The sequence below is a fragment of the Diabrotica virgifera genome, chromosome 2 (genome assembly GCF_917563875.1).
Source record: "Diabrotica virgifera virgifera chromosome 2, PGI_DIABVI_V3a".
Lineage (NCBI taxonomy): Eukaryota > Metazoa > Arthropoda > Insecta > Coleoptera > Chrysomelidae > Diabrotica > Diabrotica virgifera.
This window is the reverse complement of record NC_065444.1, coordinates 273,155,657-273,171,668: the sequence shown is the minus strand read 5'-3', so window position 1 is coordinate 273,171,668 and position 16,012 is coordinate 273,155,657. Positions and strand designations below refer to the sequence as shown.

The following is a 16,012-nucleotide window of genomic DNA, read 5'->3' as shown; positions in this document are numbered from 1 at the left end:
TAAGGAAGGTAAAGAAATCACACGGTGCCAAATCAGGACTGTAAGCAGGATGACTCACTAAATCGATGCTCTTACATAATCAATAGACCCTGTCCCTAAAGGAGCTACCTACAAAGGTAGCAAAACATAGAAATTTACCCATATTCAGAATATATCCAAAAGAGTTACTGTTCAAATTCGCAAGGTTTAATTATTTGTTTATTGCATATTTCTCCTATATAAACCTGGTACCCTGCAGATGTACCTCTGCCATATATTGGCTCTTAATGCAGGGAAGTTCGTTAAGGGGGCCCGAAAAAAAATCTATCCTTAAAAATACTCGAAATTGTCAGATTAAGATAAGTTAAGTACATGCAAAAGAGTGTATATTTCAAAAATCTGACAATAAGGAAATAAGCGAGTCAAAAAGTTTCACAAAAAAAGCGAATATTTCGCGAAATGAATGTCAGATCCAAAAACTAAAAAATATGTCTTCAATATTTTTCAAAAATCTATCGAATGGTACTAAACATGACCCCCACGGAGAGGGGTGGGGGGTGAATTTAAAATTTTAAATACAAACCCCGCGATATTTCGCAAAATGAACATCAGATCGAAAAACTGCAAAATACACTTTCAAAATGTTTTTGAAAAATTTATCGAATGGTACCAAACACGACCCCCCGAGGTTGGGTGGGGGGTTACTTTAAAATCTTAAATGGGACCCCCAAATTTTTATTGTAGATTTGAATTCCTTTCGAATTATGTATAGATGGCGCTATAATCGGAAAAAACGATTGTTGGAAATGGAAAATTAAATTAAAAATGGAAAGTCACCACTAAAATGGAAAATTTTACTTAACTTTTTTGGTTTTAGGACCTAATACTCACAATCCAATAGGTCCCCATAACGCTCAAGTGACTTCGAATTTAGCATACTTAGCTCCATTACCCCCCCCCCTATTAGAAAAATTTAATGTATTCGAAAAAAACAACTATTCGACGATTTTATATGGCAATGTCGCAAAACCACTAATGTCATTCACAATGCAGTTTAAATGGATGTTTACTCTTTGCACCAACGCGTTAAACTGAAGTCCCTCTCCTTAATTTGCTACCTGAGTGTCCAGTTTCAAATATTACTGTACAATTGAAGCCTAAAGAATCAACACCTACTAGATCCATGCTTTGAACTTTTTCAGAAGACTAAAAAACATTAAAAAATAAATTTTCCAAAAAGTGTCTGGCATTTCTCAATCAAAGGGGCGTCAATAAATGTCATAAAATGGTTCACTCCCTTACATCTTTAGGAATTTCTAATTTTAGTTTGGATTTAGCAAAATTTGCTTCTAAGTCCACATAATATTATCCAAATTCCTCATATTCAACTGCTTTTAAAAATAATAAAATAACCCACTAAGGGCCGGTACTTTCTGTCCCCAGTTAGGTAACCGGGGTTTAATCGGGACCTCTTAGGGTCTCTTGCGTTGTAATAAATGCAATTATAATTATAATTGCATTTATCAAGTCTGTTATTCTTAGGGCCAGTACCTTCTGTCCCGATTAGCTAACCGGGTTTAATCGGGGCAGAAAGTACCTGCCCTAAAAGTGGGTATTGAACCGTTTTGATAGGAAAACACAGAATATACAAGAAACAGAAGTATTTTATTGTTCATAAAAGAAATGGACATACCACGTCAACATTCGACTGGTATTTTAAATCGGATTTAGAAGGTTTTGAGCCGAAACCTTATGCCTGTAGATCAGTATATATGTACTTGAACTTTGAAAATGTGTAAAAAAGGGAAAACGTAAAATTTAGGAGTTAGCAGGTTTTGATTCTGATGAGCTCAATTGTAAGATCATAATATAATCTGAAAATACCTTCTATGAAGGAAGATTTCTCCACATTTATGTATATTTGAAATTAACAAAAATATTTTATTTCCAGCTCCCTACTTCTGCAAGTTACAAGCTATTACACGAGAAATTCACAGAATTCGGAGATGTCCATGGATTCGAAGAAAAGATGCATGGAAGCGTTCTTGTAACTTACGGCTCTGATTGGCAGGCAGAAAGGGCCATCAAAAACTTGGATAAAGCCCGTATCGACGGCAGAATGATTGACGCGAGATTGTTTTTCTAAACTGATTAGCATTAAATGTTTAGCCTTTAAGACCAGATTTTTAGTTAGATAATCATTATAATCTGTGTGTATCAAACATCTCAAGAGGTGTTTGAAAAATAAAAGTATTTGTATTTATATTCAGTAATATTATGTAGTGTCGGTACACTATTGATTGCAAGTCTGTTTAGGTATTTATGTTTTAAGGTTGTAACATTGGAAATTTTCCAAATTCCATTTTATGTTAAATTTTTTATGGAGTCATAATAAACACTTGTCGTGATTTCATTGATTTTATTTACCTATAAAATTGTACACCTCAAAAGACATTTTGACGAAAGAACAAAGCTGGTAAGGAAAGAAGTAAAAGTTCATTTGATGTACAGTTACGATCACTGAATAGTTTACACCTTAATTTTTATATTGTAATATGTACTGTAAAATTGCAGTGTCGTACGGATTTGATAAATGTCAAAAGTCAAAAAATATCAAACAGAAAAGAAAATCAAACAAAGATGGGATAATTTTCACTCTATAGCACGGTTGGGCTGTTCAAGAGGGCAAATCTCCACAGATCGACAGAATAGAATGTTGATTGAGAGAATCTCCTTTTGCCACAGCTCAAAAAGATAGTGAAGAGACAGTGTTCCAGGCAGTATTTGCACTGCACGTAGAAGAATTAAAGGAAAAGGACTGTTAAACTGTGCAGCTACAAGGAAACCTTGCATGTGTCATCATGGCAATCTTTATTTTATCTTCAACAACGCGGAAAAGCTGCACAGATGTTGTGTTGAACCAGGTTCTGAGGTTCTTTAACCAGGATATTCTTCTTCCTGGACCTCGCTTTCCAAATATTTTTCTTGCAGGATGGCATATCTGGATTCATTTCGCATAATGTGTCCAAAGTATTCCAACTTTCGAGATTTGATGGTGGTTAGTACCTCTCGGTTCTCCCCCATTCTTCTAAGGAACTCCTCATATGTGACCCGATTAGTCCACGGGATTTTAAGAATTCTCCGATATAGTCACATCTCAAATGCTTCCAATTTTCGGCACAGGTATCTTCGTTCAAGGTCCATGATTCAACATCATAAAAAAGGACAGAGAAGACGTAGCATCGCAGCATTCTTACTTTTATACCAAGATAAAGGTTGTGACTCTTGAAAAAGGCTCCCATACGGTTGAAGGTGAATCTAGCTTTTCCGATGCGCGTTCTTATCTCTTGGTTGTTGGTCCATTCTTCATTTATTATGGTGCCGAGGTAGTTGTAGTGCCTCACTCTTTCTACAGGGGTTTGGTTGATGTTGAGTTGACCTTCTGTTATCTTTTTCTTCCTGATAATCATAAACTGTCTATATTGAATCCATATTGTTGACTAATTCATAAGGACTAGTATAGGTCTGGATCCCGCATATGAAAAAAAAGTTGATTAATAGCAAGCTGAAAATTTGTTAATAGCTTAAGGGTGTCTAGTTAGATAAACTTTGATATATGGGAACACTGGAACAGGGCCAGTTTTAATTGTGATACAGGTTAAAAATTTGGAACAGTCAGACCACGAAAACGGCACATTTATTTTGTCCGACAGAACAGACTTAAACTCTCCAAACAGAGATTAAACTCTCATGCAAAAATCAGACTGCTATTTATCTCCTGTCATTTGACATATTCTACACTCATTAAAACGCCCATTTGGTGATAAATAGCACTCTGATTTTTGCATGAGAGTTTAATCTCTGTTCGGAGAGTTTAAGTCTGTTCTGTCGGACAAAATACAAGTGCCGTTTTCGTGGTCTGACCGTTCCAAATTTTTAACCTGTTCCACAATTAAAACTGCCCCTGTTCCAGTGTTCCCATATATCAAAGTTTGTCCGACTAGACACCCTTAAACTATTAACAAATTTTCAGCTTGCTATCAATCAACTTTTTTTTCATACGCGGGATCCAGAGCTAGTAGGTCTTCTAGTGACAAGACAGAGAAATATAAATTGTAATAAAAATTTAAATTTGAAATAAAAGTCGAATACATATATTCAAAAATAAAATACATTTCATCACAGAGACATATTGCAGAAATGGTAGTTTTTTACTCTTTGATGAGCTATCTAACTTAATTGCTAATTTTTAATTATTTTCGTTTTTTTTTAATAGTTTTCGGAACAGTGAATTGGAGATCAACTGTCTTTGAGATTGACACTAACATGCTGCTGTAAATGACTACGTAATGTAACCAGTTTTTGTATAACTCTTACAGAGGTAACACATTGAACACTGAAATGCACCAATGTATTAATATTATAGTTAATATTTAAAACAAACGAGTATGTCTTCAATTTAAATCATTCTTCATATACAGTATGTCCCTGTAAGTTGTATCTATATGGAAAACTTTTTTATTATTAATTTTACGAAAAAAAGTTATTCTTTATAAAAAGCTCTGCATGGTCCAAAACCTAAGATTTAACCATCAAATATCAAATTTTTTGAATATTATACGAGGTATGTCAAAAAGTTTGAATTTCACTCAAGAGTAAAGTAGCTTTATTTTTCACAATATTGAAAATTGCTATTATGAAAAGTTGTTTGGAATTAAAAACTGTATTCTAGTATGCAATTACATCCTTCTAATTAAATTTTACGAAAAAAGTGATTCTTAATAAAAAGTTCTGCATGGTCTAAAATCTAAAATACAACCGTCTTTTGTCAAATTTTATCAATTTTATACGAGGTATGTCAAAAAATATGAATTTCGCTCTAGAGTAAAATACGTTTATTTTTCACAATATTGAAAATTGTTATTATGAAAAGTTATTTAGAATTAAAAACTATGTTTCAGTATGTAATTACATCCTTCTAATTGAAATATTCTGAACTATAAAGGTGCTTTACTCTTGATCTAAATTTATCTTTTTTGACATACCTCGTATAAAATTTGATATAAGATGGTTGTATTTTAAGTTTTAGACTATCCAGAACTTTTTATTAAGAATCACTTTTTTTCGTAAAATTAATAATAAAAGAGTTATCAGAATTGAAAAAATAATGATAGTTATCCATAATTTCTGAAAAAAAAATTTTTCAATTGGCAGGATGTACATAATTGCATATTAGAATATAATTTTTAATTCCAAACAACTTTTCATAATAGCAATTTCCAATATTACGAAAAATAAAGCTACTTTACTCTTGAGTGAAATTCAATCTTTTTGACATACCTTGTATAATATAATTACAAAAATTTGATATTTGATGATTAAATCTTAGGTTTTGGACCATGCAGAGCTTTTTATAAAGAATAACTTTTTTTCGTAAAATTAATAATAAAAAAGTTTTCCATATGGATACAACTTATATACAGGAACATACTGTATATACTCACGGACAAAACTATTGCATATTTTGAAATTATCATGAGAAGTGAAATTTTTTGTGCTGCAATCCTTAACCCCCCAGCGTTATATATAACCCAAATAGCAAGACATGATCTTTTAAAATGTTTTTAATATATGTGTCAGCTGTTATTCACCCAATCACCTCCACAAGTATGGTATTTCCTTTCCAAGAAATACCACACTGTAGCACTGCTACCACCAATACTGGCATACCGTTCACCATATGGAAGCAAGATTTGATTCAGAGTTGGACCACCATCTCCATATAGCTATTTCAGCATCCTTATGCCTCATCGGTGAAGCTCAGAAGATATACATAGTTAGATTTATTAAGGGGTTACATAGGTCTTGCGGGTAAAACAAGTGACTTTTTAAAAAAATATCTCGAAATCTAAAAATTATTTTTAATTATAATTGGAACACCCGTGTTGAGCTGGCCCCCCCCCACTTGCAAAAATTAAAAAACAAATAGCCCTGATTTATGAGCTATTTATGAGCTCTCATATTCCGTAAACTAAAAATTTTGAGCTCGTTCCACTGAGCAGGAATTTAATACCCTAATGGGGGGGGGCTGAGTCAGCCCCCCCCACTACTTAAAAATAGGAATATTGAATCGGTTTTTGCGGCAGAATTACGAGCTATTTATGAGCTCTTGAAATTATATAGTTTCGATTTTTGAGCTCATCCCCTTCACCCCCAAACAACCCTTTAATTGATTTAACTTAAGAGAAAGATGCTGAGAAAACTTAAAATATATCGTATTGCGGATATAATTCATATAGCTTATATACTCTAAGAATAAACTATTAAATCAAGAGCATTTCGATTATTGAGCTACAACCCCTTCGCAAGAAAACCACCCTATCTTCCCGGCTTAAGAGAAAGTTGTACTTAAAATGCATTAAACTAATTATTTGGCGACTACATATCATTTAATAATTTATAAGCTTCCAAATTACGCGCATTTAGATCAGTAGATTGCAATTTATTTTGTATAGTGCAGTCACTGAAGGTAAAAATCAACGATTACCTTCAATTTCGGTGAACCTTCATCGATTTTCACGAAAATTGGTCAGTAGTTAGAGGATACGTCAAGAAACAAAGGTGACATGGTACCACCTTGCGCCTTTACCCTGAGGGTGGATACCGCCCCTTCTCGGGGGTGAAAATTATTTTATAAAAAATAAATGCACAAATCAATCAAAGAACAAATTAAAAGCAAAATTTATTATATAAAGTTAATAAAATAAGTCAATACTTTTTAAGTTATTAAAGATCAAAGATTTTAATTATTTGTGAAAAAAATGCATGTTTTGAAAAGGTTTTTTGTAAATCACTGAAAAACTTTAAGTTTTTACAAAAAAGTTAATAGTAGTTTAATTCGTATAGCTTATATTCTAAGAATAAACTCTTAAATCACGCGTCTTTCGATTATAGAGCTACAACCCCTTCGCAAGAAAACGACCCCATATTCCCGGCTTAAGAGAGAGTTGTTCTTAAAATAATTTAAATTAATTATTTGGCGACTACATATCGTTTACTAATTTATGAGCTTGCAAAATATACGCATCTCAATTATTGAATTGCCATTTTCTTTCTATAGTGCAGTCACTGAAGGTAAAAATCAACTAGTACCTTCGATTTCGGTAAATCTCCATTTATTTTCACGAATTGACAATAACAACTTGGGGTTTTAGCCTGGGGTATATGTCACCCCTTCTCGGGAAGTGAAAATTACTTTATTAAAAATAACCCCACAAATCGAGAGAGGGACAAATTGTAAGCAAAATTTGTTATATAATGTGATTAAAATAAATCAATACTTTTTGAGTTATTAAAGATCAAATATTTTAATTTTTGGAAAGAAAATGCATGCTTTAGAGCGATTTTTCATAAATGACTCAAAAACTGTAAGTTTTTACAAAAAAGTTTTCATCACTAAAATTGAAGCTAATAAAAAATATAATAAATTGCTTACTTGAAAAACCCTTTAATGTTAATTTAAAGTAAGTTATTGGTAATTAAATGTATATTTTTTTCCGCGACTGTTAAAATCTAAGGGTTCAAGCTTAAATAACGGGAAAGAGATGCATTTTATAACACTTAGGTACTAAATACTTGTCAAAGTACTTAGAAATACCTATGAAAAATAAGATGCAGACAAAGTTGATAGTATCAAAATCCGCTCACCAATTTTCGTGAAAATGAATGGAGATTTACCGAAATCGAAGGTACTAGTTGATTTTTACCTTCAGTGACTGCACTATAGAAAGAAAATGGCAATTCAATAATTGAGATGCGTATATTTTGCAAGCTCATAAATTATTAAACGATATGTAGTCGCCAAATAATTAATTTAAATTATTTTAAGAACAACTCTTAAGCCGGGAATATGGGGTCGTTTTCTTGCGAAGGGCTTGTAGCTCTATAATCGAAAGACGCGTGATTTAAGAGTTTATTCTTAGAATATAAGCTATACGAATTAAACTACTATTAACTTTTTTGTAAAAACTTAAAGTTTTTCAGTGATTTACAAAAAACCTTTTCAAAACATGCATTTTTTTCACAAATAATTAAAATCTTTGATCTTTAATAACTTAAAAAGTATTGACTTATTTTATTAACTTTATATAATAAATTTTGCTTTTAATTTGTTCTTTTATTGATTTGTGCATTTATTTTTTATAAAATAATTTTCACCCCCGAGAAGGGGCGGTATCCACCCTCAGGGTAAAGGCGCAAGGTGGTACCATGTCACCTTTGTTTCTTGACGTATCCTCTAACCACTGACCAATTTTCGTGAAAATCGATGAAGGTTCACCGAAATTGAAGGTAATCGTTGATTTTTACCTTCAGTGATTGCACTATACAAAATAAATTGCAATTTACTGATCTAAATGCGCGTAATTTGGAAGCTTATAAATTATTAAATGATATGTAGTCGCCAAATAATTAGTTTAACGCATTTTAAATACAACTTTCTCTTAAGCCGGGAAGATAGGGTGGTTTTCTGGCGAAGGGGTTGTAGCTCAATAATCGAAATGCTCTTGATTTAATAGTTTATTCTTAGAGTATATAAGCTATAGGAATTATATTCGCAATACGATATATTAAGTTTTCTCAGCATCTTTCTCTTAAGTTAAATCAATTAAAGGGTTGTTTGGGAATGAAGGGGATGAGCTCAAAAATCGAAACTATATAATTTCAAGAGCTCATAAATAGCTCGTAATTCTGCCGCAAAAACCGATTCAATATTCCTATTTTTAAGTAGTGGGGGGGGCTGACTCAGCCCCCCCCACTAGGGTATTAAATTCCTGCTCAGTGGAACGAGCTCAAAATTTTTAGTTTGCGGAATATGAGAGCTCATAAATAGCTCATAAATCAGGGCTATTTGTTTTTTAATTTTTGCAAGTGGGGGGGGGGGCAGCTCAACACGGGTAATTGGAACATGTAAAAGTATAGTACTCTCAAAAAAATTTTCAGCCAAAAATATTCATTTTTGTAGAGTTGACTGCAATTTTTCGACAACAGCCCTGTTTTGCGGTGGGCAGCATAACTAAGTCCAGTCTCATCTGAAATCAAAAAGTTTCTTGTAGTTTATACCTCTGGCTAGTGAATGAACGAAGGAATTTTTATTAGATGAAGTTGTTTTTGTTTTATAAAAAAAAAGAATGTGTGTGTACTTTGTACGCACCGCACGTAAGAAGTTATACTTCTATTATATGATTTATTTCTTAAAAATAAATATACTTTAAACAGTTTGTTTTAATTTTTTTAAACACCAAAATAATTTTGTGCTTACCGCTTTCAGAAAAATAAAAAAAAAGTATAGGATTGCTCCGGACTCGAACTCAAGACCTCTCGTTCTCTGGTCGAATGCTATACCAAATACGCTACGACGGTTACGAGGACTGTGTCTGTATCGGTTCGGACGTATCTAATGACAATTAACGGTAACAAACAGACAAGGTGAAGTATAATAAATATACAATAAAATGTTTTAATAATACTCATCTTACTCCTGAGGAAGACAAATCCAAAGACACAAAAATTATAATAAATATATTTACATACTAAAACACTAATATATTCTTTTCACACTTTTTCTTGCATTGATATATTTATACATAGTCCAAGTAATGGAGCTTGAAATAGGGCAAAACCTCGCAATTTTTACAGAATGGATTGATTTGCTTGAAAATTTGAGAATAAGTAGTGGATAGTCCAAGGATCAAAATCTATATGATGCCGAAAGGCGCTTTTACCATGGGGGTGGTTGCCACCCCCTTTTGGGGGTGGAAATTTTTTATTATATTTTGACCACAAAAGTTGGTAAAAACGTTCATTCTACGCAAAAAATGTTGTATGTATTTTTTTTATAAAATTAATAGTTTTCGATTTATTCGCTATAGAAAGTGTTAGTATTATATCGAAAAATCAATGTTTTTAATCAGTTTTCTGCTAATAACTCCATAAGTTTTCGTTTTATCAAAACAACCTTACTAAACAAAAATGTACTATTTGAAAAAATAAATAAAACCGTGTTTTTTAATTTTCTTTAAGACCAACATTAATCAAGATATACTTTATTATATGTTAGCTCTCCTTTGTCAAATGCTAAATATTGTAGTTTCAAAGTCAAAAGACGGGAAAAATATGCATTTTTCGAGAATAACATTTTAAAACTAATTTAAAGAATTTAAAAATATCTATCTCTAGAAATAAAAAAGAAGTCTCTAGCTCAAAAATTAAGTGACTTATAATGGAAAGAATGTCAGTCCCTATTTTTTTCAGCGCAAAAGTGGTCGGAAGCAACCCCGTAATCACCACCCTAATTAAAACTAGGCATTGACCTTATTTGGTCTTATTTATTTATGTATTATTAATACGTTCGAGAAGTTTGACCGACTTAGAATGATTCGTTTTTAAAAATATGAAGTTAACAGCGATTAACGAATTTTTGTAGTTTGGAAAAATGGCCTTCTCTTCTGAATAAAAAGATTAGCATCAGAGATGTGAAAAAATGTTTTAATATTAAATTATAGCTAATTTAATTTCCAAGAATTTGGTATGAAAAAAATTTTTCTATGACAAAAATTAAGTGAGCTATTGACAATTAAAACTTGTAATAGCATGCAAAAACCACCTTTACCAACCCTTTCAGTCACCTCTTTTTGTGACAAAAGATTTTAATAAAATTTAATATTAATAGGTTTGTAGATCTTGTAACAACCTACAAAATTCTTTTATACCAAACTTTGTAGGATACAAAATAAAAAAGTTACGGTTAAAAAATCAATATTTTTTTTGAGATAAAAAAGGAGAAATCCAATTGTAAGCATAATAATGTAAGTTAGCGGTGTTTTTAGTTATTGGCCTTATTCATTCTTCTTTATTTGTATATTATTAATAGATTCTAGAAGTTTGACTGGCTTAGAATGATTAGTTTTTAAAAAACTGAAGTTAAAAGCGAAAGAATTTTTGTAGTTTTGTAAAAAATGCCATTTTCTTCAGAATAGAAAGATTAGCATCAAAGATAAGAAAAACTGTTTAAATATGAAATTGTAGGTTATTTAATTCTTAAGAACTTGGTGTGAAAAATTTTTTTCTACGACAAAAATTGAGTGAATAGTAAATGAGTATACTATAGAAGAACATTGATTTTTTCCATATAAAACTAACACTTTCTGATAGCGAATAAATCGAAAACTATTAGTTTTATCAGAAAAATGTATACAACATTTTTTGCTTAGAATGAATGTTTTTATCAACTTTTGCTGTCAAAATATAATAAAAAATTTCCACCCCCGAGATGGGGTGGCAACCACCCCCATAATAAAAGCGCCTTTCGGCATCATATAGATTTTGATCCTTGGACCATCCACTACTTATTCTCAAATTTTCAAGCAAATCGATCCATTCTGTAAAAATTGCGGGGTGAAAAGCTTCGGTTCCTGGACTAACATAACTTGAAAGATTCAGCAACTAAACGCCATACTGTCTATGTGCGCATGCGCGCAGTATTATGAAATTTTACTCTCAATCGCGCCTAAAGAAGTATAACTTCAAAAACTACTTTAAAAATGGTCATTTTTGACAAAAATGAGAAAAATTGGGGTCGAAAATGTGTTTAAACTTATGTAAAATCTTCAAATTTAATTTTTTTTATTCCTTCGTTATTCACTAGCCATAGGTATAAACTACAAGACACTTTTTGATTTCAGATGAGACTGAACTTATGCTGCCCACCGCAAAAAAAGGGCTGTTGTCGAAAAATTGCAGTCAACTCTACCAAAATGAATATTTTTGGCTGAAAATTGTTTTGAGAGTACCTTAAGTACTATACTTTTACATGTTCCAATTATAAATAAAAAAAGTCACTTTTTTTTAACCGCAAGACCTATGTAACCCCTTAAAGCGCAGAGAATGAGATGGCTGGGACACATAGAGAGAAGAAAAAAAGACCTACTGATTAAGAAGATCACTAGATGGAAGCCAGAAACTGAAAGATCAAGGGGAAGACCCAGAGAGAGATGGGAGGACCAGTTCATGAGGGATATCAAAATTCTGGAAGTGAGAAACTGGAGGGAACTGGGAAGAGTGGCAAACATTCCACCTGAAATGAAAAGCCTTGGTGGTGATGATGTATGGCCACCATATAGCCTATATCGGAGTTAAATCCGATCTCTAGAATTTATATGGCATTTAAAAACATCGCATTCGGAAAATTAATCCTAAACCTGTGACACACGGATGGCTAAGGATTGCAGCACAAAAAATTTCACTTCACATGATAATTTCAAAATATGCAAAATTTTGTCCGTGAGTGTATATACTTTTGACTAGAAATATATTATGTAGGTACTTGAGATCATCTTGTTAATATGAACATGACTGTTTGCTTCGTCCATATCCATATATTGTGAGACTGTTTTAAATGTATGTAACCAAACAAATGGGACACTGTGTACCTGTGGCGACTTCAATCTTTGAATCAGGATGCACTGTTTCTAAATGCCTTGTGACATTAGAAATACTGCTAGATTTCATAGAACAATGCCCAGTGTCATGAGTTAAATAGTGTTGTCTGAAATTTGTATTTTTCACCTCTTTTTTATATTGCTTGTGCTGTTTTGCATCTTTTAGATATTCGTGATTACTAGATGGTTTGCTTGGTAGATGTAAGGTACAATGTTCTCTTAAGTCTTCTTTTTGAGTGAATGGTTTTCCACAAAATGGACAAATGTGTAGCTCCAGATGAGAATTTAAGTGGTCCACGATGTCTTCATGGGATAAGAAATCTAAAAATTAATTATATGAATTAATAATACAGATATAATTCTGAATGACAAACTTGAGGCAAACAGCTCCCCACTCCTCAACCTATTCAGTTGGAATCTTTAAAATGCAGACACCTAGTAAAATGAGAAAGGCACTCTGCCGAAACAGCTGTAGCGACATTCATTTATAATAAATTTTGTGGAAATATTGAAAACAAAAGTTTTTGGTGTTTTATTGTTAGACCATTCAAATATAATGATTGATCAATCCCCATAAAGATTAGGTTACTACGATGTTATATCTTTCCTGTACTGACTGCTGCAACTATACACGAAAAAGCAGAAGGAAAATGAGGACTAGGAAGGCGAAGGATTTCCTGGCTGAAAAATCTACGTACGTTGTTCAACACAACAACCACAAATATTTTCAGAGCAGCAATGTGCAAAGTACAGGTTCCCAACATCCGAAATGGATAGGCACTACAAGAATAACCATCATGTCAAATTAACCCTCTCATGCATTGAGTCCACTCCAGTGGACAGATTTTTTTAAATCCAAAAAATATATTTTAATTCTATGAAACTTGTGCAAAATGCATGAAATCAACTTGAAGTCATGTCCACTAGAGTGGACATCATACAATATGTAACTTACAATTCCACTCTTGTGGTATGTTTTATGAGTATAATTTTCAGAGGGGTAGTTTCTTGTTCACATATTTTTTTATGTACTTACCTATATTATTTTAGTGGAAAAAAAATAGATTTTATTTATTGACATAATATTACTTCTATACTTCTTCAATGAGAAATTTTATTCTATTTCAGAAAGTACTTTTTGCTGATGAAAAACGACAATAGGGATGAATAAACACTTTTATGTTTACCAGAAAATGAAGAATTTATAGGTATTGACAATGATGACATTATTTATGATTTACTAGAAGGTTCAGATTTGGAATCTGATTACATACAACATCGAAGAGACGTATTCGCTCGAATATGTAACGGCTGGAGACCAAATTGTTGAAAGTGAAGAAATACAGCCAGAAAACAGTGACGATGATATGTGTGAAGATGACATTCCATTAGCTCAGCGTATTTTGGCATTTTCATCAAAGCATAAAAATCAAGAGAAAAAACCAAAAAAGGCTGAGAAAAAGACTGGAAATTGAGCAATAATGACAGCATGTATGGGCCAGCAACTTTGCTACAGTTTAGAGGAACAGAAAATATTCATGTTCAAGGAAACAATCCCATCGATTATTTTTTTATCACTGTTCACCGCAGACATAATGGATGATATCGTCTTTCAGACCAATTTATATGCTAGCCAAAACAATAATTTAAATTTTGGTTTTAAATATGAGTTTATACATCTGCAAAAGGTGCAACGAGCCGCTGTGTCCATCGTGCTTTGAATATTTTCATACCAGTAACTGACGCTTCCACAAGTGCATAGTGATCACTAGAGTGGACGGACTATTTTTTAGGTTTTAAGAAAAAAATTTCATGTTTTTACACTTACTATACTATTTTCTAATGTTAATTTTTAATATTTCGCAATAAAATTATTTTTTTAAGAAAAAAAAAAGAATGTGTGTGTACATTGTACGCACGTAAGAAGTTATACTTCTATTATATAATTTCAACGAAATAAATATACTTAACTGTTTATATTTGCATTTTATTTAAATATTAAACTAACTTTCTTACCTACCACTTTCAAAATTTTTTTATTAAAACTACCAAAAATTAAAAAAAAAAGTGAATTGTCCGGGATTTGAACCCGCGACCTCTGGATCTCTAGTCCAATGCTCTACCTCTATCTGTTTCCTCTCCAGAGTTCGGAGCCGTTTTTTAATTCTGAACAATTCATTGCAACTAAGTACATACTGTCTGTGTGCGCATGCGTACAGAATTATGAAATTTTACTCTCAATCGCTCCTAAAGAAGTATAACTTCAAAAATTTTTTCTTGAAATTATGCATGAGAGGGTTAATCTGGGAAGAAGGTCCTTAGGATGTCCACAAATGTGATGGAGAGATAAGAATATGGTCAGATTTAAGAACAATAGGGTTACCCACTGACCCAACTACCATGGATGACCATTCGAGATAGAAGCGAGTTGTGAAGATCAGTAAACAAGAAATCTTAGAACTAAATAACTAGAATAATTAGTAATAATAGCATAAAGATCAAATTAAATAATGGACTATAAAATACATTGACATTGTTTGGATATGTAACCAATACCTACCTTTTTTACATATATCACAGATCAATTTCAGTCTTTTGTACTCATCGTGCTTCATTTGAATTTGTCCATCATTCTCCTTCATTTGAATTTGTTCTTCATCAGTCTTCGTTATTTGAATTTGCTCTTCATCAGTCTTCTTTATTTGAATTTGCTTTTCATTCTTCTTAATTTGAATTTGCCTATCATTCTTCTTCATTTGAATTTGCTCCTTCTTAGAACTCTTAAAAATGATTTCATTGTTATTTGCATCATTTTTTTTATAATCTGTAAAGTTATCTGTCCAGGATTTGGGATACTGAAGTGATGACACATGTTCTGGGATATTCTCTTTGTCTTCAGTGTTATAATTATTTTTTATTTTAAGTGGACAATCAGACATGTCTTCCTTGCACAAACTTTCTGAGATATTATCTTTATGATTAATGATATAATTATTATTTTCAATTTTGATTGGATACTCTAACTTGGTTTCCCTACACACACTTTCAGAGGTATTGTCTTTATCTTGAGGAATATAATTATATTCAATTTTGATTGGATAATCCGACATGTTTTCCTTACACTCGCTTTCTGAGATATTATCTTTAACTTGAGGGTTATAATTATTCTCAATTTTAATTGAATAATCTAATATGTTTTCCTTACAAACACTTTCTGAGACATTCTCTTTATCTTCAGGGGTATAATTATATTCAAGTTCGATTAGATAAATTTGATTTGGATAATCAGACCAGTTTTCCTTAGATGTATCAACTATATAACCCTTAGAAATCTCAGTGTTTTCAACATATTGGTCATAACATACAAATTCAAAATTATGGTATATTTTTTGGGATACACCATCATCCTTAGCACTTGTAAAATAACAATTGCTTTGATTTTGGTAATCAAAAAAGTTTTGTTTGTTATTGGAAGTGGCTGTATAACCTTCATTAATCTCTACAGAATTTTCTTGAAATGGGTTTAATCCAAATTC

General features: G+C 32.0%; 2 protein-coding genes across 2 annotated transcripts in view; one reads left to right on the top strand and one right to left on the bottom strand.

Annotated features, from left to right (window-relative positions):
• The window catches only part of LOC126880631 (myelin expression factor 2-like), a 15,534-nt gene extending 13,147 nt beyond the window's left edge, over positions 1–2,387 (top strand). Inside the window, exon 6 of the mRNA XM_050644651.1 lies at positions 1,931–2,387. Within this exon, the coding sequence (XP_050500608.1) occupies positions 1,931–2,125 (195 nt within the window). The 3' untranslated portion in view covers positions 2,126–2,387. The remainder of the gene's footprint in view (positions 1–1,930) is intronic.
• Positions 1–16,012, bottom strand: part of LOC126880632 (histone-lysine N-methyltransferase PRDM9-like) — a 23,560-nt gene extending 7,548 nt beyond the window's left edge. Inside the window, exons 1-2 of the mRNA XM_050644652.1 lie at positions 15,037–16,012; positions 12,468–12,797 (exon numbers count right to left, since the gene is read on the bottom strand). Of these exons, the coding sequence (XP_050500609.1) occupies positions 12,468–12,797; positions 15,037–15,586 (880 nt within the window). The 5' untranslated portion in view covers positions 15,587–16,012. The remainder of the gene's footprint in view (positions 1–12,467; positions 12,798–15,036) is intronic.